Here is a 25,151-nt window from a genome sequence, read left to right as displayed (position 1 = left end):
GGCTGCACAGGCCATTAATCAGGGTCTCCATGCTAAATAAAACTGTCAGTCAGTGACGAGGGCTCCTGGCTCTGCTAACTCAAGCCACTAACAACCCACGGCGGGGGAGATGGAGAGCTGTCAGTTATTTGGGTCTTAAAAACCCGCCTTCCCCTCTCCTCCGGCCTACGAGGAGAGCCCGGCCATAAAGCTCCCTCCTAATTATACATTAGGAGGTTTATGAGGGGAGAAGCTGTGGAGAGTTAAGGCCCCGGCTGAACGCCGGTGGTGTTCCTCCTACAGAGGACACAATTAAAACCTGGCAGTGTTTGTCAGAGGCAAAGGGCTGGATTATCATGCAAACTAGTGGAAGGACAAGAATGGGAAGTGAAGGCTGACAAACTGTCAGCCCTGACATGTCGCTCGCCAGCAGAAGCGAAAAAGGCCCCGTGGCAGATGCCGGCGATGCAGCTGCACCCTTCACTTTGAATTTACTGACTTGTGCTGGTTTGTGTCCATGTTTGACACTGCGCTCCCTCATTTGGTTAAAAATAAATAGAAAAGGAGGAAAACAGAAAAACACTACTCAAGACACCAGAAGAGAAAACTGAAGTGAGATCTGCCCTCAGGGCGTGGGAAGCAAAACCCAGTATTTATGAGATGGACAATCCCCACTCCAAGTAGATGGGTTCTTCTCCATGATGTCTGCTGCCTTCATGGAACTGATCATCTTGGAAGCTGGAGAGGGACTTTTTACAAGGGCATGGAGCGACAGGACAAGGGAGAATAGCTTCACACTGACAGAGGGCAGGTTTGGAATAGATGTTAGGAAGAAATTCTTGGCACTGGCAAGTGGTGAGGGTGGTGAGGCACTGGCACAGGTTGCCCAGACACTAGCCATGAAGATGTGGCACTTAGGGACGTGGTTTAGTGGTGGACTTGGCAGTGTTAGGTTTACAGTTGGACTTGATGATCCTAAAGGTCTTTTCCAATCCAAATTATTCTATGAAGCAAATTGACCGAACACCTCCAGAGCTGCCCTGCAGATGAAGATGACTGCAGCAGGCAGAAGGTCTCATGGGGACAGGCACGTATCTAGGTGCACTCCTGGCACTGTGGATCCCCAGGGCATAACACAGAAATCCATCCTTTGTAGGCAGGGGATAACTGGGAAGGCAAGTCTGTGTGAGACTGCTGGCACTCTACAGACCATGTGTCCACCACTAAAGCACAGTACAGCGAGAGGAGCTTTGGATGTGGACCGGGGTTGGGAAAAGAGGGGTGAAACCAGCTTCTGCATTCTTTCCAGGAACTTTAACATCTTTGTGCCATTTCTGTCTTCTCCTCTGCGTAAGAGCTGAGGACATGATCTATTACCCATTCCTCAGCCAGCCTAGCTGATGTCTAGGGAGCGCTTACGATGGCAGAGACAGAGGCTGCTTAATTGCATTTCTTGTAATGCACAGGGAGCTGAACTGGAATCCATTTCTCCAGGGGCAGAGAAGTTGAAGGAAAAGAAAAACTCTTCTGTTTCTGTAATGTCTTCCTCTAGCACAGATCACTCTAGAAAAAATATTGGTTCGCCTGCTTCATCCCCATGTCTGAGTATACTCAAAATGCAGAGGAGGTAGTGAGCCTGGTCACCTTCCATAAACCCAGCAGAGAAATAGGGAAATCAAATGAACAGCCTCAGCTGCCTGCTGCCACCATTGCTAAACCCAGCAGGGCAGCAGAGCCCTGGGAGACACAGCAGGACTCCGAAAAACTTGAAGGGAAGTGACAAAAGGGAATAGGGTTTGCCATTTCTGACAGAAAGCCACCCTCCTACTCTGATGGAAGAGTCTTGGCAGGGAACTACAGCAGGGAAAACGAGATGATACAGCATTTAACGTTTGGGGTAATGAGGCCTATAATAGATGACACTTGAGATGTGAAACACTAAGGTAGTGGTATTGCATTTAAATATTGGCAACAAGCTAAGGCTTTTCATCTGTCGGCTCAACGCCTCTTTTTTGACCTCAGAAGGATGAATATCTTTTCCTCCCTTGATTTTATGTGAAGGGCACAAGTCAACTGCTCTTCTTTTGGACAACAACTCCTTAAAAACAAAGGTTGCTCCAATCCATGCTCTATTACCCCTATAAATCAACATTCAAAAGCAAATTATTAGAACGATATTGAAACAGGAGCTGCTCTGAATGACCAGCCCTGACAGGAGGAATTAGTTCCCTGCTTTTGTTAAGCCCGTAATTCAGATTTCAAAGTCCTCCGTGCAGAGATGAGGAAGAAAAGCAGCACAGAGAGGAAGCCGACGCTTGGGTGGAATAAGCAAATCTTCCAATTAGTCTGTCTCCTCTCCTGGATCACATTTCACGCTTCCTACAGCTGCACCAGAACGAAGGATGAGAATCCAGCATACAAATGCCGAGTTCATTTGCTCCAGCAGCATGAATAGGATTAAAATAATCTGAAGAGGAATTAAATGCCTCAACAGTCAGGTTGCAAGAGCAGGAGAATAAGACTTCTTCTGTGTGTTTCCAGGATCAGTGGAGTGGGGCCAGCAGAAGTGACCCAGGGTTAATGCAGCTCAGACCTGCCTTGGAGGGACTATTTTCTTCCTACTCAAAAAGAGTGGGCCACAAATCCTACATCCTTAGCCATGAACTGTGAAATGCTTGTTCACATCCAACGGTGAGACAAACAGATGAGTTTGCAATGTCACCACTCACATAAGTTGAATTTTCAAGCTTGCAGACAATCTGTATGTGGGCTGCAGGTTTCCCTCTAAAATACTCTTACTCACAAAAATCTGTTTGAGGAAAATGTAAGCTGGTAAGTGAACTTCAGTGAACAGGTTTGGTTTAAATTGTTACCTAAACAGTGCTGTTCAAATAAGAAAGTATTTTCTACCTATGAAGAAATAAGGACAGAAATCAGAAAGCTGATGTAAGTGAAATAGAAGCACAGCAGTGTCATGCCCCTAATTGAAAGAAAACTTGATCACTCTGGGAAACTCCAGGGAGAAGGTACACATTTCCCTTGATTTTGTTTTGAAAACAATTGTCTAGTTAAATGACAGAAATAAGAAAGAAATTTTAGGGTCAGAGCAGAGCCTCACTACAGAGCAAATCCTATCAGATACAGGCATGAAAATCTGCATCTTCAGGGATGACCTCAGAAATGCAGGCAATAATTTTGTTACTGGTCTGGTTAAATGTAATTAGAATCAGTGGTTTTAAATGCAACCTTACATTCAAGACACAAATAAGAAACAGGGTCCTTTAAACAATCAAACAGATAAGCATTCCTTTAATCAATACATAATCAAGCAGCGTGCAAGCACCCAGAAGTAAAAAAAGAAAGAACAAGTAGCCAACATGGATATGTCAAGTATAAATCATCTCTAATTTCCTTCTGTGACAGAGTAGCAGACCCTGTCAATAGAGGAGAAAGAGAAGACATCATCTATCCTGACTTCAGCAAAGCTTTTGACTTGGTGACATTCAAACACGGCCCATGTGAAACAAGTATCTGGTAAATGCATCACCAGCTGGAAAACTGTACCTGGAGAAGGGTTATCAACATTCACTGTCAGAGTGCAGGGAAGTTATCAAGTGAGATTACACAGGGGTCTGGCACCACTCACTGGCTTTCCTTAATGACTCAGTTACCAGAAAGTGTGTGCTTATTGAATTTGCAAGGGGTACCAAGCTGGGAGAGGCTGCGAACAGGCTGGAGCACACACTGACTTTTAAAATTATCTTGTCCAAGTGGGGAAATATTCCACAAAAAGGAGAGAACAGCTTCAGTAAGATGCAAATCCCACAAGCAAAGGAGCTCTGGGAAAGCATCAAGAAAAGCTGTGGTGATAGGGGATTCCTTCCCCCCCCCACTCAATGCCCTCCCTGCAGAACAAACGGGGGAAGCAATGTGTTCACAGTGCTGAAGTCCTGGCCCCATTATTAACAGTAAAACAGTAATTAGCTGCTGTGCTCTGCTGCAGAAGAGGACAGATTTCTATCTGTGGTCCTCAAAATACAGCTTGCAAATACTTATTAGTCCTTGTGCATGAAAGATGCTGTAAGCATTTAAATTACTTTTAATTATTAACTATATTAGTTCATCTGTTGGCTGATTTTCCAGTGATGTAGCACAGTGAAAGCCAGAGCAGTCGGGGTAATTTTCTGTGACTGCTCCTAAAGAGGAGAAAATATGCTAAACCACATAATAAACCAGTAACAGCTTAATAGTGTCTGGAAACACGTTCTCTCACAAAATCCCATTACCTTACTGGGATGACAAACAACCTCTCCACTGTGGATGGCTTCCAGCATGGACTGAAGGAAGGGAACTCATGACATTAAGCTCTCTGTGTTTCCCATGGCTTACCTGAGGGTCGTGCCTCTATAATGTAACCAGTTGTGGGTTTTTCTCCTGAATCTCCCTCAGTCCACCGTAGCGTGAGCCCAGAAGCAGATTTTGTCACCAGAATTTCCTGAGGGGAGCCAGGAGACCCTGAAGGATGAAAAGAGAATAGCAAATGGGGGTGGCATTGGAGACAGACTGTAGTATGAATTTCTTCTACTGATTTAGGGGAAAAAATTTTCTAGCAATGTTGGTCAACAAATAGGCAACATAAACCAGCTCAAAATGTTACTGTCCTAATTTTTTCACTAGTTCTAGTACCAGCAGTTACATATCAATGGCTGGGGTGTACAGGTCATGGAATCACAGTATCCTAGAATATCCTGAACTGGAAGGGACCCACTAGGATCATCAAAGTCCAACTCCTGGCCCTACACAGACAGTCTTAAGAATAAGGTACCTGTGTGAAGAAGGCAAGAGGAAAAAGCCCTCTCATTTTACCCGTTTGCACATTATCACTGCTATTTTTGACTTCAGAGGTGAAACCAGCCTCCTGAGTTTCAGGGAGAGGGTTGTGGGGAAGCCACTGCCCACTGGCTTGGGAAGATGCCACGGTCACAGAAGATACTCTTGCTTTGTACTCTCTGTGGTGTGAGAGATAGACTGTGGATGTGGAAAACAACCAAAAATAGGAACTGTGACCACTGCACTGATGTTCTGTGACTCACCTGACAGGCTGGTATCATTGGAGGGCATTTACCTTGTTAGATTATGTGTTTATCAAAATCACTGATCAAATAAGAAAACCAGCTCTTCAGGTACAGACACCGACCCAAGCGGGCAGCGCTGCTGCACAGCCTGTAGCTGCTCTTGACACATCAAAAAATCCACAGATCTCTCCCTCTGAATAAGCCAACGTGTCAGGAGAGAATAATTGTAAATTCTTTCTGGTTTTACACCCAGGAACCTCTGCTGGTTCCGGCAGTTATTCCAGTTCTGACTCCCACTGCAGAGCAGTACAGTCAGAATTATGCACAGCGCTGTCAGGCTGCAGCTCTGAAATCCCTGGCTAGCCCCGTCTGCATTATGATTTATTTACACTGTTTTGTTTATTCACATCAGACTTACGGATTTCAGGAGAAATGAAACATGTTTTTCATGGGCAGTTGTGAAACCCACTGAATCACATCCTGAGCTCTTGTGACTCAGCTTCTCCTTGGCTTGGAGATTCCTGTGAAGCCCTGAGTGCACTATTCCCCTAGGTTTGTATAACTGATCTGGCCTGTGACTTGCTTTTATGGTTCCACTTACCTTCTGCTGGCCCAGCTGTGATGTTAGCTTGCAGTTCAGGTCCATAGGCAATGGTTCGGGCTTGCACTCGGAATAAATAGGTCATGCCCTTGGTGAGATCACGGACCTTCAACCAGCGCTGCCAGTTCCCTTTAATGTCCACAGTCACCACCTTGCTCACCCCTGGAACAGCCACGCAGATAAAAAAATAAGAGAAGGCTGCAATGCCAAAATAGAAATCAAGTGGAGCTTATTACATCTAGATGGTAAGTAAAATTATCTAACAGTTTGCTAAGAAAGTATTTCTTACAATTAGCAGGAGTTTAAGTAGTGATAATAGCCAATTTTCAGCACTGATAAGTATAATTAGAGTTTAAGCTTGATAAGTGGGTACTGACAAGGAAAAAACCTTACAACACAACTGGGAAATTACCAAGAGACTACATGTAACTTCACTAATTACTCTGGGAAGAAAGAGGGAGGTAAACGAAGAGGAGTGCACGTTGCAGGCTGCTTCCCAAGCAAGCACTTCTCCATTGGTGCTCCACCAAATAAGCTGCAACACTGCCTGGAGGAGGAAACGAGGGCCGGATTTGTTCCATTCACCTCATCCTACCATGTCCACCATCACCACGTGGATGCAGAATAAGGGATGTGTGCACCTCATAGGGACCTGGGGGCTACAAATGCCACGCCAATAGGAGATGCAATCAAAGCACTGCCATCTTAAAAAGGCTGGAGTTGTGACTTGTGTTTCACTCTTCTCATTCTCTCATAATTTTTCTTACAGGGATGAATTAAAATCAGAGGTGTTTCCTTCATCAAGGTGCACAGTAGTTTCACCTTTAGGCTCTCAATGCCGCATAAAGGGCAGCGGGACAAAGAGTGCTTTGAAAGAAAAAAAAAATCTAGTTTTCACTGAAATTTTCTACAAGTAAGTCAAGGGAAAGAAGTTGATTTATAAAGTATTTTACAGAATAGAAGGTTCAAATTTAGAGTCCTTTTGGCATTTTTTTGGTTCTGTAGATGTACATAACTAATTTCAAACCAAGAAGACAGGAAGGGGGAGAAGGTTTTTCATGCTAGAAATGGCTGCTTGCTAGTTCATCTTTCCAGAAAAATGCAGAAGGAAGATGTTTTTCAATCCAGATGCTTATTTTATGCAAATCAAGATGATGCTTTCAGTTTTTACCAGTTAATTAAAGAATAATGTCTAAGTGATTTCTGTTCCAAGTTTTCTCCCAGATACAATTTATAACTCAGGGAATCTTTCCTTGGCTAACGAGGAAGCAGTAAAAGTGCTCGCTCCTTCTGTAGGTGAACTATTTCATTTCTCTGAGACAAATCAGGAGGCATTTGTCAGTTTGAAGTTATGTTCAAAAAAAAAAAAAAAAAGAACTGTTAAAAAAGGCTCCAGGGCAATTCTGTTGTCTATTATTGTGTAAAACATAACAGTGAAAAGCTTAAACAATAAAAGGTCAAACAGGGAGAAAACTGTGCTAAAGAACAGGTTGCTGTTGGAAAGCCTGGAAAAATGGGCAGGTAAATGTTGGGAGGGGGAGTGGGATGGCAGGAGGGGTCACCATGACAGGGATGCTCAGCCAAAAATCATGAATGGGTGGAAAGTCACAAGATGCTGGAAAAGGTTTCAGAGGGTCTGGTCCATCCTTACTGTTGCACTGTGGTGCTGGCATGGAGGAATGTGAGACCTGGGGCTGGAATGATCCTCTGGGATCACAGGATACATCAGTGCTGGCCCCACAAGCCTTGTGCTACATTGGGCACGGTCACCTGCTCCATCTTCAAATTTGGCTCTACTTTGCTCTCTAAATGAAGGAGCATGGCTTTTCTATCAGAGGAAAATGATGGTATCAAGGGAGGGATTCCTTATCATGACAGGAGAATAAATATAGTTGCTGAAAGAAAAATGTTGTCACAAGAGCAAATGGGTAGAGACTGGAAAATAAATTTAAGCAAAAATTTCCAATCTGAGGAAGAGCACTCCATAACCTCCCTGCTCACATCAGGGGAAGGAGAGACAAGCTGGAGTCAGAGGCAGCACAAGCAGAAGTGGGGAAGAGAAGAAAAGAAAACAAAGATTCTGAGGATGTTAAGTCAAATGCATGAAGACAAAACATGATCTGACACTTCCATATTTTCAGGGGAAAAAATGTATTCTTAAACATTGTATAGGAATGAATAAAAGGCAGGAAATGCCCAAACAGCCCGAACCTCCTGCATACCCTGTGCACATTTCTTGGTCAGAATTAGAAATGCTTTCTGCATTAGCTCTTTGTGCTCAGACCTGCCAACTGTAAAGGCTGACAGTGCTTTTATTCTTTTGTTTTCAATCCTCCATAAAACTTTCTCTGTGCATGAGACATGGATATTCAGACAGTACAGATCATAATTCCTTACAGAAAAAGCAAATACAAGTGATTGATATCCTTATTTCTTTGGAAAAGAGTTTAAAATGGATTGACAATGGCTGAAATTACTCTCCCTGCTGTCACCTCGCCAAAGCTGGACATCCTATTGAATGACTGGCAATCTACCAGGAATATAAAAATATTAATAAGACCATCTGCAAACTTTGTCGTCTTTTCTAATTCACCTTTGGAGTGAATTTACATTTGCTTTCAGGGGTATTGCCAAATCCTTCTCTGTTGCTGCTCTGGCAAATTAGCGAAACATTTATGGCCAGCACGCTGTGGTGGTCTAACTTAAAATCCAGTGCTGGGTTGAAAATACTGCCCAGAAACTCTTTGTAAAGACACAACGACGCCCCCACAGCAGTCCCCCTCCCCTGTCAGGCAAGGCAGTGCCAGTGACGACGAGCACACTTGATGCCCAGGCAATCTCTGCGATAACAGAAGTGACACATGATGTGATAAGCAATACAAATGTGTCTGATGACTATTCTGGGATGGAGCCTAGTCAGCAGTTTCAGTCAGGGACTCTCAGGCTGAGCCTCCTCTTTGCCCAGACCAGGTAATGACGGCCATAAAATGACTTTTCAAATCACACAGACTATAGTTTGTGCAAGAAAATGAGAGGGGACAGACAAAAGCCATATTCCACAATATTATGGCTCGCTGAACGGTTTTGGCAAAAGTGGAATTGTTTCACTTACCCTTTGCCACCTGGCTTCTCTTGGAAAACGGCAGAGAGCAAGTGGGAAATTGGGCAGAGATGAAAGATACTACAGTACTATTCTGTCACTTCTCCATGAATATGTATGATCAGAGGTCTTTCTTACCCTGGACGGGAGCCAGAGGCTCATAGACTACTCGATAACCCTGCAGGACTCCATTTGCTGCTGTCGGCTCGCCCCAAGACACATTGAGTGTAGTGCAAGTGATTTCAGAGAACGCCAAGAAGCTGGGAGCACTGGGTGCTGAAAGGATTACACACAGATTGAATTGCAGGAGAAGTAGTCAAGCTGATATACATATATATTATAAAACATTGGTTTGTTTGCCCAGCGTAAATCTAAAGGAAACAAGCTGAGAACGGGATTTGTCAATTGTCTCCAAATGTCCTATAATCAGTCAGAAACCCAACCTGTCCTAAAAACACAGGCACTCAGCTGCAAAACTGAAAGCAAACAAGGAGATAGGACACAGAAGGGAAGGACCCTCAGAAGTGTGCTATGAGAGCATAGAGCCTGAGTACACAGCTCCTCTTCACAGCCACCACTAAGGGCATTGCCTTCACCCTGCACCAGAGCACTCCCACCACAGAATGTCCAGCACAGGCACTGCTCAGCCTGATTGGGTGGCTGCTGATCAAGTTTTAAAAACAATAAGAAGGAATTCTAAAAAGCGTGCTAATCATCTCACAGGAATGTCTGGGCAACTTCCAGGCACTGGAGATGAGTTCCTTGGCATTTCCAGGTATGACAGCAGAAACCAGAAACAATCCCACTGACTGGTTCCTTCTAGGCCAGCTTGTGAAGGGAGTGGTCCTTCTGCCACTCCATTCTCACTTCTGCTCTATCCCTCCCTTTCCACACGCTCCACTTATTGGATGCTTTTTTTCCCCCCTTCAAAACCATTACAGTGTAAACCCAAACACCGGTGCCCTCCTGCATCCCACCCCCATTTCCCCTGGCCACTGCTCAGGTCCGTGCTGGTGATCCCCAGGTCTGAGCTGTGGGACAGGACAGTGCTCCCGTACCCGCCTGGTGCGTCCTGCCCTGCGAGGGGCTGCTCCGGGGGCCGTCCCCGGCAGCGTTGAAGGCGGAGATGCAGACCATGTACCGCGTGTGGCTCGTCAGGTTCTTCAGCCGGACCGTCGTCTCCGGGAGGAAAAGGACCTTCACTTTCTCCGTGTCATTCTGGGTGTCACTCTCCCAGTAATAAATCTGTTGGGACGGTAAGAGAGAATCACCAAGGTTGGAAAAGCCCCCTAAGATCACGAGCCGAACCATGAACCCAGCCCCATGGTGTTCACCACTAAACCATGGCCCTAAGTGCCACGTCAACACTCTGAACACTTCCAGGGATGGCAATTCCACCACTTCCCAGGGCAGCCTGTTCCAATATCTAACTACTCTTTCAGTGAAGGAATTTTTCCTAATTATCTAATCTAAACCTCCCCTGGCACAACTTGTGGCCATTTCCTCTCATCCTATCAAATGTTCTAGTATATCCTACACCCAGAAAATATCTGGGCATTGCAGCTATAAAAGACCAGGAAGATGGTGCAAGCCTTGCTCTGGACTCCTCTCTTAAATGGGATACTAAGGTTTTTTAGCATGTGCCAAACCTTTCCCTTCGGCAAATTCCCCTGAGTCCAGAGACCATGCAGCTGAGTACATCACTCAAAAATAGAGCACAGGCTGAAGAATATGGCCTAGTGACAGCAGATATGAGCTGCCAGAGTTCAGTGAGGAGAGGTCAGTTTTAAATTCTCCCTGCAATGCAAGCTGCCTGTCAGCACCGGCATCCTGATACAATGGCCCACAGCTCACCTCTGTACACACACAATGGTTACATCACTGGTGTTCACAGGACAGCCAGGCAAATGCCTCCCTGAAGAGGGTAATAAAGTTTTTCCCTAAAGCTCCTTGAGGTCCTTTCCCCCATGCTTCCCTTACATAATTTTTATCCCGGTGCTGTAAAATTAGGCTTTGGAGAAGTTGTTTCCAAAAGGAAAAGTGGTGCCAGCCCTACTTATTGGACAGGCCTGGCAGCAAGAGCCTTACAACAGGCCAAAGCAAGCTAGAGAGTTGAGAGAACAAGCCAAGGCAAGACTCCACCTTGGCTCTCCAAGCCAAGCTGCTAAAGCCATCTATATATGTACAAAAGGGAAAGGACAGGAATTGATATATAAGGATGCTTGTTACTGCCAAGAAGGGATGCCAGATTATTCACATTGGCTTGGCTTTCCTTCACTTATGGATCTGAATTCATGGAGAGAGGCAGAGCCAGACACTGAACCCAAGCCAAGCTCCAGTGTTTGTAGACTTGCCCATTTCCACTCTCTGAGGGTCCATTCTCATGCTGGAGATGCTAAGCAACGTGCTTCTGCAACGTGCTCATCTCCTATGAACCAAATGCAATTAATACTCTGACTTAATTTTGTTAGAGTTAAGGAAATGAAGTAATTCTTCCAAAATCTGATCTGGCTCGGGCTTCTAGCTGGGAGAAAGTTCTGCTCTTCCTAAAGGCTTGTACCATTTGATAGCTAGAAAGCTCAGTTAATTTTCTTCAATACATTTCTTGCCCCCAGCTCTTATGTGTCTGTGTTGCTTTTTGGAGCAGATATGTTGCCTGCATAAGTGGAGCTACCTCCTTATCTGCATGCCCTGTTTCCCCATACTCTATTTGTCCATAAATAACAACACACTTTCCCTTTTCTTTCCTCTCCCCCTCCCAATCTCATTCTCTTTCTTTCGGTTTAGGGACTTAGTGCTGTTTCTGTACTGCAGTCTGAACGCTGTTTTAATTTGCCTTATGCGGTGAGGGCAACTGCAGTTTGTAGAGCTATCTCACAAGTAAATAGCAATGCCAAGCAAGATAAATGAAAACAGTAGAAACAGGAGGATTGCCTTGTAGCCTTGGATGTTCCCATTTTGGCTGTCGGCAGGAGGGGGGTCCCAGGTGAGCTCCAGCTGGCTTGCAGAAAGGGAGTTTACTTGGATGTTCTGTGGGGCCAGTGCTGGTGCTAGAGACAAAGGAGGGCAGAAGAATTAATAGTGACAAGCAGAACTAGTTCATATCCAGGCTGCAGTTTTCTATTTGCAGAAGGACCCAGGACAGACTCTGTTTATGCCACAAGTCAGCACAGGGAGCCAGCCCCAGGGTATCTGAATCACCAGCATGTCTCAGCACACGTGGACTGAGGAGCAGCAGCTGAGCCTCGGGATGTGGTTGTGTTCTGTTCCATGCAGGCTGAGTTAGATACTGAATCAATTCAGTCCTGCCAGCAGCTTTGGAAAAGAAAGGAGAATTTTGTCTTGGTTCTCTGGTACTGTTTGGGGCTTGCCTTTGTCAGTGGCTGATGCTCCTGATCGGCTGCTCCTGCAAGTCCCCGTGAGCAGGGATTCCCTGTCACCATCACCCTGGGCTCCCTCTCAGGAGCAGCTCTTACAACAACTTGCTCCCAAGGCTCCAGGACTTTGGGCCACAATACTGCCTAATATTACCTTCGAACCCAGTCAGACACTAATCAACTCACTAATATTTTACGTATGACAAAAAGACTTTAAGTTTGCTGCTTGTTAGCTCTGCTTTGATTACACCTCCACATGCACATGCTGGCTCTCTTTGGTTCCTGATGGCATTCTTTGCATTGTGCTGTGCTAGAAAACTAATCTTTGACTGCACCTGGGTCACTCCATCCTTCCCTTTGTCAGGCTCCAACTTGGTGCAGGTGGATTTTCCTCCCCAGTGGCCAGAGAGGACGCTCTGTTTTCCTGACCTGCTGTCTCTGCCTCCGGCAGGTTTTAACAGAACAGCTCATGTTCTGTTCACAGAAGAGGTGCCGAAGCGTGTCCTGTTCAAACTCCAGAAGTAGGGAGAGAAAGGCAGGGCAAAGGGTACACTCCTCCTTTCTCCATGTTCACAGTGCTGTAGCCCTCACCCTGCCCACCTGAGAGAGTTGTCTCTTTTCTCTCTGTCCCTTTATGGGCCATAAATAGAAGTGATAAAATATTCACCACTCGAGCTGGATAGCCCTGGTTAGCTGTCCCTCTGGAGACTTCTTTCTTAAGAGAGAATGACCTTCATAAGTCACACTTTTCCACCAATACTCCCTCCCCCCAGAGTTATAAAATAAAAAAGTAATTAACACCCACTCAGCCTGACACCAACTATTTATTTTGTTCTAACTGTGTGGTTTCCATATTATCACTGCCCACCCTGCCGTTAATGGAAATGTTAATAACCAGCGCCAGGTTGTTGTGACAGATGCTTGGGCTCATTATCAGAAATTCTTATTTACCGCTCCATTAAACGACAGAATCGCACAAAAAAACAATTCAATCAAAACTAACTGGAGGAATTTTAACAGCCACATTAATAATCCAAAACATAAATAAAGTTAATGTCTTTTGCATGTTTGCCATCGGCAACTCCATTGCAAAATTATCGCTATACAATTAAAACGTGGAAGGTAAAATTGAAAATAGCCTTTATCCCAGGGCTCCATTAAAACTATTTGTTTATTATATTTTTTTTGTTTCCTTTTTGGCTGGATAGTGAACGCATGAGGTGACAGTGACCATCAGTAAAGCGCAGCTTGTTCCCAGGGGTGCACTTATGTAATTGCTGCCCTGCCTTCAGTGCTCGGTGGAGGAGCACAGGCAGCAGCAGCTGGCTGGCTGGATGCCCTCAGTGCAACTGAGTGCTGCTAAGGACCAAAAACCTCAATATTTTGAGACTTTCACAGCACAAACCATAGCATGAGGCCGAACTGATCATAGAGCACAAACCCGAGACGCATCTGGGAGATTTGTAAGATGACACGCTCAGGGAAACAGGAATATGTACAATCACAGAAGAAAATGGATCACTTCAGCAGTGTATTTTCTTTCTAAGGACTGACACTACTGTCTGTCCTGAACTGACAGCTTCAAAGTGCTCTCTCAACACCCAAGTCTGAAGCAGCACCTACAAGAGCATTTTTGTTTGGATGCCACGTGCCAGCCTGGAACAAACACTGCTTCTGAGATGTGACCATCAGAAGAGATGGTGTGTGCAACCCACTGCCAGAAAAACAATGCTCTTAGTCAAAAACCCTTCCTGGAGCACATCTGAGAAACACAGTGGTTAAAAACTGCCAGGGATAACTCTGCACTGAAATGTTTGCTGCTGGAGCTGCACTTTTGCTGGCAAGGCGGCGGAAAATTTGATGGGAGGAAGAAAAGAAAATACAGTGTGGAAAAAGACATTTCTCTTCGCTACCCCAGAGCCTCCACGAGATGCAAATTGTTTGGTTTTGTGCCCTTTGAGTCTGTCCCTCTGTTCAACTTTCAAAGGCTGATGTGTCCCTCCTCTTCTAAGCACAGATTTCTTGTTGACAGCAAGGGACAGCAGAAAAGTGCTGCTGCCGCTTGATGTGGCTCTGTGCAGACAGCACGTCCCATTAAGGGTGAAATGAAATACTTCAAAAAGAAGGAAACACATCCCTAAAGACTCTACCTGTTTGCAATCCCAAACCATTCCCTGAATATATGGACAGCCTGTGCCAATAAAAGCAAGTGCATTTTAAAGGTGAATTCAAAAGGCTTTTACCTTCTAGGAATGCAGTTCGAGATTACTGAGCTCGAAATTTTTCATGGCTGTTGAAATCTCCAACACATAAAAAGCAAGGTTAAAGCTGCATTCCTCACACTGCTTTAGGTGTCAGTGACATTATCAACTATAGCAGGAGCGACACAGACCCCCGAGGGTCCAAACACAGCTCTTGGCAGGGGGAAAGCATTTCACTTTCCCTGAAAATAATATCTATGCATTCATGAAGTCTAATTCGGTGCACGTACGCTGCCTTGAAATCTCAGGCAGATATTTGTAAACATCTCTTTTCTTATCTGATTTCAATTTACCTTTGAGACTCTCTCCTTGAAACTCTCTCTCAGCCAAAACGTAAGGAGAAAGACTGAGCAGGTTGTACAGTAATTAGTAAAAAATAATAACAAATATGTGCTGGGCTGATGTTGGTAGGATCACATAAAGACAACAAATCTATCTAGAAACGTGGTGAGAGTGTCAAAATGAGCCCATAAATAAAGTTACACATCTAAATCCACATTCAAACATATCACTGCCCTCATTTTCCAGCCATACCGAGCAGCCTCTGCTCTCACTGCAGGCAATTTGAGCTTGCAAATGCTTATAACCTTTAAAGAGAAGGTGTTCAAAATCCCTGGTGGCCTGCCTGCTCCAGAGCTCCGTGCACTGCAGAGGGTTCACCTCAGCTCTTCTCACTTGGGATATTTTCTCTCTGGGCTCTGTGGCACTGAGAGCTTTTCATCAATATGAAACTACTATTCCTTTTCTCAGTGACAGTCACCACGATGCTCTGTGGCACAGGTAGGCTACAAATCCTTGTGATTCATTGCGTAAACTTAATAACCAGTTTTGTGAAGCATTCCTTGCTGCTCTTATATCTGCTCCAGTTTCTGGGTAGCACAGGATTTCTCCTCTACTGGTTTTCTAACTGTTTCTGTAATGCCAGTATTATGCCAGGAAATTCATGGAAAAGTCTGGGACAAGATTCCCTGATGTTCACAAGCCATTTGAATAAACATGCAGGCCAAAAACGAGGAGAAAAATGCAGTGAAAGAGGCTGAAGATTTCCTGTGCATCACCTTGATCCCAAACAATCCCAAGTGAATTTCTGTTTTGTAAAGACCTCTGATCCTTTTCTATCTAGCAAGGCTTTCCCTCAGTTCATCAAAGCATGCCTTGGTGAACATATCTGCCTTTATTCCCTAGTAATCGATATATTTGCATTTTGGTGTTAGCACCTAAAGGCCAGAATTTCATTGCACAATGTATTGCATAAACACAGAACAAAGAGACAGCTCCAGGCCCCAAAATCCTCTAATCTGTACATCTCCACATTACAATGGAGGAGTGTTTGCAGCATGTTCTGAGTATCAGCTGTAATGTTATCAAACTAGTGAGTAAAAACAGGGAGAAGGCATAGCAACATTCACTGGAGCATGTGCTGATGGTTAAATCTTGCACAGCAGTGCCTCCAAAGTTTACTCACTGGTTCCTGGCACACACAGAGCCCTGGAAAATAGGGCTGGGAAGGGTTTAGAGAGGGCTCAGACATCACCCTCTTGTGTCACACCAGGATCAGCTTGCTGGTCAGATGTTCATGTCATTTCCATCACTGACTTTTCAGATTGCCCTGCCATTCCCACGCAAGCTCTGCCAGCATATCTCTATTTTAAGAACTCTTAAAACAGGGATATGAATAATACTCCTATTTTAAAAATAAAAATAAATTAGATGTACATATATAATACATAATAGTAACTCATAAAATAACTCTTGTAATTATTATTTTTTGATGCCTAACCTAAACCATCCTCAATGTATTTAAGTTATATCCCTGCAGTGGCACGGAGAACAGATTCTTCTTCAGCTGTGGCCACTGCCCTCAAGTAGATAAGCAACAGCTAAGTGGATTCAAAAGCCAAACACAACACAACAAACAGGTCATGAGATAAAACAGTGAGACTGATCTGCAGAACAGGCAAAGTGGAACACAAAGGCTTTCCTGCCGTAAGGACTTAAAGAAGGAATGCAAGGATGGTACCTCTCAAGACCAAAAAGGTGGATCTGCAGATGTTTGCAGTCACTCCCTCGCACGAAGGAAAAGCAGCATGAGAGAAAAATGTTTGGTGTTTATTGGTCATTTTCTTACAGTGCCTGTGAAAGAGCAGCAGGAGCAAGGAAAGGAGCTTCCCCTGTGCAGCAGAACCTCCGTGCCATCAGGAATGCTGCCATCAGGAATGCTGCGGGAGCGATGCTGATTAGTTCAATAACAATTAGTTAATTGTGCTTCAAAGCCAGCTACTGCGAAGCTGCTTTCCGCTGTGACAAAGCAGCACAAGCTATATTTAGAATGTAAAACATGTTTCCCACTAATTTCTGGCTGTTTTAAGCCAGGCTACATCTTGTGATGGAAGTCTGTGCTTTTTCCAAGGACTGTGCTTTCTGTAGTTACTCAGACGTATTTCAGAGGCTCTGAGAGAGGCAGAGCCACACACAAAGCATGTGGGTCCTAACCCCTCTAACACATTCCATTTGCTAACACTGGACCTGAGTGCTCCCACCCTCTTACTCAGGAATGGCAATTTGGCACCAAACCCCAGTGCTCTGCCAGTCATTAAGTCGTTCAGGCTTGTGTCACCCTGTGACATGAAATGAGTCTCAGCAAAGGAGCATCTGGTCTCCCCATCTTTAAGAAGCACAGGCCGTTCACTTAAGAGCTGGACTTGATGATCCTTGTGGGTCCCTTCCAACTCAGAATATTTTGTGACTCTGAGAAGCCCAACCTGCTACTGGGTGGGGGAGGAGATTAAAGCAGCTGGAAAACTAGGTTTTAGTTGGAAATAGCCCTTTTCAAGGGATGTTGATGTATGTTATGAATGTGTTGATTTACACAGTTGCATAGATCAGTGTAAGAGAAACTGAAACATTTCTTATCGTACCAACGTAAGTCAACACAAGAAGAATAACACCTCTTTCACCTTCCTGAATGCTGATGAAGAGAGAGCACAATCTAATCAATGCAAAAATAAAAAGACAAACCTCTTTTAGTGGAAAAGAAGGGGTGGAGAGGAGAAAGAGAACAGCTGTCAGGATGGGGACTTTGGGAGTCTCGCACACCCACAGTTGCTTTACTCCATATTATCTGGGTAGGCAAACACTTGGCTCTCTCTCCGTGCATACCATGCTCAGTACAGTAGGTGTGTTTTGCCACATCAAATTTTTAAGGGTAATTAAGCCACGAAAAAGCATAAATTAAAGCAGCTGCAAATGATACCCAAATGTAACATCCCCAGCTTCTTTGCTTAGCACTGGGAAGCTTCCCAACATTGGCTAGGCAGGTCTTCAGCACCTACAGAGATACGAGAGGGAAATGGGGGTGGAGGGAGGAAAGAGGGAGAGAGATGTTCCTGCATATACTGGGGAAAGTGAAATGAAGCAAGGACTATAAATGGAGTAACCTTTCCATAGACACAGACTGAGGAGGTTACCTGCCAGTGCCTTTTTCTGAACAGGAGGCATTCTCATCCTGTTCCTCACCATGTCTTCCAGTGGTGGTGAAAATACTGTTCCTGTGATTGCTTATCTTTTAAAGAGGGGTTTGGATTTCCCAACGAGCCATGTGCAATCTGGGATTTTCATGGGAGAGACATGATCTGATTGATACAGAAGTTACCGTGACTGCAACCACGGTGAACCTCAGGGAGCAGTGCTGTGAAAGAGTTAGAGCTTGCAAACAAAAACTACACACTCTCCTTTTGCTGAAGCCCACAGTTCTACTCAGCTAACACAACCCTAAAATAGGCTATCACATTGCATACTGAGATTATCCATCAAGGGAGTGAGAGTGCCTGGCCCAAAAGTAAAGCCCTTACAGAACTGTCAGACTGCCTCTGGGAAGGGCATGCAGGTGGTTAAACCAAGAAGGAGGGGGGGAATAATAAAATGAGCTTTTTCCTCTATTTCTTTCATGTCAACAAGGATATGATCCCATGCAGGCAGGCAGCCCATCAGTCAGCAGAGACAGGCCATGAGCAGGAACAGCAAGAGTCTGACAGCATTACATATGCACAAACAAACACACGGGCAGGAACCTACAGCTAAACCCCCCTCTCACATCCATGCAAATTAGGGTTAGCTCCTAAAATCCCCTCTCACTCGCATGCAAATAAGGGTTTGCTCTGCTATAACTCTGAGAGCAAACCTGGCATGATCATTGTGTATTGTAGAGCAGTGTCAGCTCTGATGAGCCAGGATTTGCCCCCCCAGGAGGTACTGAAGGTTGTTCAAGGGGTGCTGAAGAACTCCTGAGTGTTTGATACTCTGACCTGATCATCTCTGGTATGCACTGGGAGGAGTGGGAGCAGTTCTGGAGGGAAAGTACTGCTCTCCACTCTCTTAAAAAACTGCCCATTAGAGAGGCAAAATTACCCATTTCAGGCTATTTCCCCAGGCTCTCCAAGAGTTCCCAAGATTCCTCCTCCTCCATTTATACTCATGTTCCACTTACTATAATTTGTTAATCCCACATTTGAATATCATAAAACCACAAGTTCATGGCAGCTGACAAAAGCACCCACTTCATGGCCACTAAGAGCAATGGCAGCACCTACTAAAGTCTAGTCAGGACCAACAACTCCTTATGCTCCACTGAAGCCAAGAGAGCCTATCAAATAATCAGGGTGAATCTGCACTGGGTTTGCCATATACCAAATGTCAAAAGCCAATCAGAAAAAAGTCAGAGGGCACAGGTGAGATCTGCCCCTGCAATAACCTTTCGCTGTGGCTTTTTGCTGTGAATTTGGGTAGCTGACCCCCCACGAGGGATTAAGTTAGGGTTTACAGATTGCAATGGTCAGAGAACACCAGGGAGCCCACAGAGGACTGTGTTCTTGTGCTCCTGGGGAGAGAGAGATTAAATTTAAATTTTCTTGACTTTCAACTGAGAGTTTTCTCTTTGTTTATTTTTCATCCCTGAGAGCTGCAGCTCAGAACTGCAGTCCTACACCCCCATGTCATCTCAGTGTCTGGACTGCTGTGACCAAAATATTTTAGACTATTGCTAATTCATACTTTCATAACAAAAAATGGCATTTTTTGGTGTTTGTTTTCTGTCTACAACAGACAACCTGAAAAGCCTCCAGTTCTGTGATTGACGACGGATATAGCAAACAGATGTCAGAAAAGAAAACCAACTGTGTTTCTCCACAGCTGGCTTCACAGCAAAGCTGTACAGAGGAGGCAAAGCCACGGGAGTTGAGACCCATATGAAAATACTTACAACATTTTGCTCACATATCCCAGGATGACTGCAAACAAGCAGAGCAGGACTGCACAATTAGAGGAAATAGAAATTTGGCTGCAAATACAACCCTTTAGTTGAAAGCACTTGAACTCCAGCCTGTGTCTGCTGGAATAGGGGTTATCAGCCAGGGCCTTCCCTACTTCTTTACTGGAGCAATTTATGGTTCGTTTGACTTTACTACTGATTGCTTCTGTTTCTGAAAGGAAGGTTAATTCCTTTGCTTTTAATGGAGTAGCTCTGCTGTTAGTTCGGTAAAGCTTTGCATACACGATCAGGCTTCTCCTCCCTCCGCCCTCTGTGCACTGTGCAGGGATGTCCCTGCTCTCGGCTCTTCACAGGCCATATAACACTGCAGCAGAACAGCTAATTTGTCCTTCCCCTCCCACTGCTGCTCCCACCAACTGCAGCACTAAGCCAGGAGCCCTCGTGATGGATTTGGGTAGGGACAGTCTGTCTGTCTTGGGTTACGGTCAGCAATGAGAACCCACATCAAACTGCTGGGGTTGTGAGATGAAAGTTCATCATCTGAGCAAAACACTGCATGGCAACCGCAGCCCAGCACCTCCCACCCCAGCGACTGTCGTGGCAGGGAGAAGCGAGTGCGGTTGATCAAAAACTGGTGATGTTTTTGTTCGGACAGAAACATCTTTCCTACACTGAGACGTGATAAAAAGAGGCAATTAGACCCGAGCTAAGCAGGAGCTGCCGCACTGCATAAAGCATTGTGCTGTACCAAAGGCTGCTTATGACCAATATTAACAACTTAATGAGCTGTTAATGAGGCGCGCATTCAGCTTTTACTTGCAGCATGAAAACATTGCAAATCATTTTAGGGAGCTTCTGGATTGTCAATGGAGAATTAAAGATGTCAAATAAGCCCATCAAATCTATGTCTCAATCTGGACACTGCTTTCCAGTGCATTCGCTTAAAATTCCTTCTCCTATATGGTAGAATAACTTGCTTTGACAGCAGTACGACGCTCAGACTTTGCTTCCTTCTGCCTTGACATTAGATTTCAGTCTCCAGAGAGCTGCAGGGATGTCTTTTTGACATGTTGACATTAAGGACACTTCTTCCACAGACTCACACTGGCATGGGTTTACTTTCTGTCTTGCCATTGTAAGAGCAGCGACTGAGCTAAGCTACCAAATCTGGAAGTCTAATTAGGAAACCTTTGCAATCATCAGTAAACAGATTAAGAATGTAAAATTACCCTAAAAAAAAAAAAAAGCCAGTTTGAGTAGGAAAGGGAGCCAAGGTTTATAGAGAAAATTCATTTCCATAACTCCCCAGCATTGCAGCAATACCAGTAACACACAAGCAATGCTCCAATGTGGGCACACTTTAGTTTGTTAATTTTTACTGTCTTGTCACAGCCCTGTAGGATTAGATCCTGCAGCCAAGTGCCATCTACAATGTTGTTGCCTCCAGTGGAGCTGCATTGATGGGAACAACAAATCCAAGTTGGACTTGTTGCAGATAAGCCCCAGGTGGAACCTGGAGAAGTTTAAAATCCACCAAGAAACACTGATGTGATGTATCCTGCTCTCAGAAATGGAATGCTGTTGGGATACAGGCATATGGGTTCCAAAAAGAAACTGGAATGAGGTTACTTTTCCAATCCAAAAAAGAAAATGTCTCACCACTTTTTTTTCCATGTCCATCTTCCTAGTTTCCTTCTCTTGCTCTGCTCTGACTTTACTCTCTCTTTTAGCCCACTGTTGGAGAACATGGCTTGAATCTTTAACTCCAAGATCAGAGGAGACCTTCTCCTTCCTTAGGGAGAAAGACAGTGGGGACAGGATGACAACCCAGTGTTGCTCCTGGAGCAGGGCATCCCCAGGATGACTTGGGTAAAGCTCATTCAGAACTGAGCATGACATTGGAACAGCTCTGCAGGTTCTTTAGGTTTAAAGGGGAGGGGAAAAGGACAATCAGTTTCAAACACCCTGACATCCCCCAAAAGTAGCCTTTTCCCCATGTCCAGAGGTGTCAGCAATTAAAAGGCAAATTCTGTAACATTTCAAAGGCTCAGTGCTTTTAAAGGGCCAAGGAAGTTCAATCCCTTTGTTTAAAGTTTGAGCAAGTGAAATCAGTGATTTATTTACTATGCTACTTCCCAATAGCTTCCCTCCATCCCCTTTTGTTTATCAAGGAAGATACTGTCCCTGGGCTGACAGGTTTTAGACTGCTGCAATGTGAAATGGCCACGATAATCCTTCCCTTCCCTCCTCCAGTGGCATCTGGGATGGAACTGCCCACCCAGCTCTTGCAGCTGTGCCAGCAGCAACGTGCTCCATATCTGCATAGGCACAGTCAGCCCACGTGTCCCACACAGATAGGAGAAAACAGCCACGGGGCCACGGCAGCTGATTGAAGCTGCCAGCTCTAATGCGCTGAAATGCTGTCATTCCTCTCCCAGGCTGTTAACAAGGAGGCACAGGGGACTGCTCTGCACAGCATCTCCTCTGCTGTGTTTGGGGCAGGGAAGGAGATAAAGCTGCTGTGCTGTAAGAGAAAGGGCTGCCCAAGGTACTGCTGGGGGACCCCCTTCTGCAGAAAGCGACCTCCGACGGGGAGGTGGCACCACGTGGGGTGTTTTGAGTGAACACATCAAAGACAAGGCCAGCAGAGATGGAAACACCCAGGGACAAGGCAGCCTTGTTCTGCCAACCTTCTCTGCCATTACCAAAGAGACAGAGGGACACTGCCCCAGCACAGATAACCAGGTAAGGAGGAACAAGAGCTCTGTGCTAGAAGCAGTTTATGAAAGGGAACCAATTACGTGGAGTCAAGTCTTTGCTTCCTTACAAGCATTCTTTGTTCTTATCATGGCTTCCTCCCCCAATTTAGCCTTCTCTTTCCCAAACCTAATTCACTATTTTTAGTCTTGGAGCTTTCCAGATGGTCTCTGTTTCTTGACTGCAAAATGCTGGAGATAGTCAGGCAGCTCCAAGGGCTTCCCCTGACATTAGTGGCAGAGCAGATCTTCCCTCCCTGTGTCAGCTATGGGTGAACAAAATGAATTTTGTGAAGTTCATGAACACCTGTGGAGCTGCAGACAGGAGGGCAGATGAAAATAATTGCAGATAACAGGAAGAAATTTGCTTTGGTGTCTGCTAGCTTTGCACCAAGAGGCAGATTCAGCTTTTCAAGACACAGGTAAGAAGCAGTCATCCCTTTCTCCCATTCCTGTTCCTTTCCAAGCTACAGTTTCACTTGGAAGAAAGTGAGAAGGCCAGGAGACTTTCTCTGAGAGATGATGGTACAACAAAGGCAACATTTCAGTGGGGGACATGTAAAGAAAGAGATCTGTCTCCTAGCTCTTTTTACTCCTTGCCTTTTCCATCATAGAACCAACTCTCAGAGATCATCATTAAAAAGAACAACAATAACAACCCAGCCCCATCAGTTCTTGTGAATTCTGAAGGTCACCACTGTCACCATCAGTTATAATGACACACATCACTCCCCCTCTTCACACAAATGGGTTTACAACCTGTTTAAAGGCTAGTGCCTCTTGGAGCACTTCACCCCTTCTGCCACCTCCTCTCTCCACACACATATTCTACTCCAGCAGCAGCTGCTGGAAGAAATGATGAGTTCCATTATTTCTCATCCAAAACATCTTTGCAGTATATGGGAGAAGCACTGAAGGCTGCAGGCTCGTTAGCACAGGATTTGTATTGCCACCTTTTATTTCATTCACCTTCCCAAATTAGGTGAAGCACGGCTGCCCCAAACCTGTGATTTCTGTTTAATTAAAATGCAGGTAGTGGAGTCTCCAGAACTCCAGAGCCCACCACACAATCAGGTAGTGACAGCAACCTGGTAGAATAATGCTCTTGATATAGTGGCTGCTCTAACAGAGTCTTAATTTCAGTCGGGCAGAACAGCACCTCTGGTAGCAGCTGCGTTTCGGGCTGGGATGAATATCAGTACCCAGCCTCTCGCTGAACACTCACTGCCTTCCCAATCAAAGCCAACATCCCTGACAGCTGAACTGTTAAATGAATTAACAAGGCAAAAAGGGGGCTTGCCAGCGGGGCTGCGACTCCCTTCCTAATTTCTGCAAGTGGTGGCTTTCAATTTTTCTGTCATTTGTCAGGAGATGCACATGGTTCCCTAATGAGCAGGGCAGAGCTGCAGCCAGTTCGAAAAAGGCAGCGTTAGAGGATCTTCTGGTCCGTGGAGGAGAGGGAGCCAGATGCTTGAGGCAGGTGGGGGAAGGACGTGGGCTCTGTTCAGACTGAACAGGCAGCGCGTCCTTCCAGCTGCGCTGAGCTCAAGGACTCGCAGCCTGCTCTCCCAACACGGGGAAGAACTGCTCTCCACACCACACTGGTCTCCACACTCCACACCAGTGAGCTTTGCCAACATCCAGGCAGAACTCAAAATGGAGCCTTTGGTGGGGCTTTGATCTTATGGGCTGCTATAAAAAGGTTTTGCTCCACCTGTAGAACAAAAAAACCAAAAACACCACCAAAAAACCCCCCAAAATATCCACACCACTTGCATTCAGCTTCCCTAGTCACCAGACAAGTCAGGATATGGAGACCTGTTACTCATACCTGGCCCATTGCCTGCTAGCAGGTTGTTCTCTCCCAAAACTTCCACCTGTCCATCAGTCAGAGGCAAGGAAGAACAGAGCACTCAGGCTGCCCGAAGATGATGTTCTTTTGGCTGGGGTACAGCTCAACAGCACTTAAGGGCTGGAGAGAAACTCCCCATTTGGGTATTTTTTGCTCATCTAATTGAAAAAATTTGCAGAAGGTTGGTTTTAATGGCTTTCTTCTCCAAGTTTTTCAGGTGGATCCATTGCCTGCTGGAATTTTTATTACAAAAATCCAGATACAATGATAAGAAAATCTTCAAATCTAACAGGGGAAAGCACCAGAAGGATGGAAGGAATCACAGATACTTCTCCTTCTACATCACTCATCTGGCTGCACCAGACATAGAAGCTGAACAGCACATCAACCACTAGCAACATCAATACCCAAGAGAAATGGGTATTTTGACTGAGCTGGCCTAAGCCCAGCACATTTCCCCAAAGGTATGTGCTGTATATTTCTTTTTACGACCAAGAGAGGAATGTTCTTGCACCTCCCAGAATTACTGCAACACCTGTGGCAGAATGAAGCACCTTTTAACAGCACTGGGACATCAGTTATCTGGGAGCTTCAGACCAGTGACTGGTCACCTTCAGTCACTTTGTGCCCAGTACTATGCCTGTGTCAGCACCTGTTGTTTACTGGGAAGCTTTTCTCTATTTTTAACTTGGATGCCCCATTGCTGGAGCTGAGCAGGCCCATTTTTTTCCCCAGCCAGCTGCTTAACTGCCTTTACCATGGGTAAGAACATTGAGCAAACAATAACAACAAAAACTTGTATTTCCACAGCACACTTTGACTCAAAGGTGTCACAAATCAATTTAAAACTTAAATTGCAGTACCAGCTCCAATCACTTTACTCA

The 25,151-nt window shown here is 45.1% G+C and overlaps 1 protein-coding gene across 5 annotated transcripts in view; it reads right to left on the bottom strand.

The window, feature by feature from the left end:
- Window positions 1–25,151, bottom strand: part of SDK1 (sidekick cell adhesion molecule 1) — a 391,574-nt gene that overhangs the window by 16,151 nt on the left and 350,272 nt on the right. For all 5 annotated transcript variants that reach the window (XM_027656578.1, XM_027656580.1, XM_027656579.1 and 2 more), the window contains 5 exons: window positions 11,690–11,805; window positions 9,814–10,000; window positions 8,894–9,031; window positions 5,656–5,817; window positions 4,369–4,494 (listed from right to left, as the gene is read on the bottom strand). In XM_027656578.1, coding sequence (XP_027512379.1) covers window positions 4,369–4,494; window positions 5,656–5,817; window positions 8,894–9,031; window positions 9,814–10,000; window positions 11,690–11,805 — 729 coding nt within the window. The remainder of the gene's footprint in view (window positions 1–4,368; window positions 4,495–5,655; window positions 5,818–8,893; window positions 9,032–9,813; window positions 10,001–11,689; window positions 11,806–25,151) is intronic.

The sequence above is a fragment of the Corapipo altera genome, unplaced genomic scaffold (assembly GCF_003945725.1).
Source record: "Corapipo altera isolate COAL_440 unplaced genomic scaffold, ASM394572v1 104, whole genome shotgun sequence".
Lineage (NCBI taxonomy): Eukaryota > Metazoa > Chordata > Aves > Passeriformes > Pipridae > Corapipo > Corapipo altera.
This window is presented reverse-complemented; position numbering and strand designations above follow the sequence as displayed.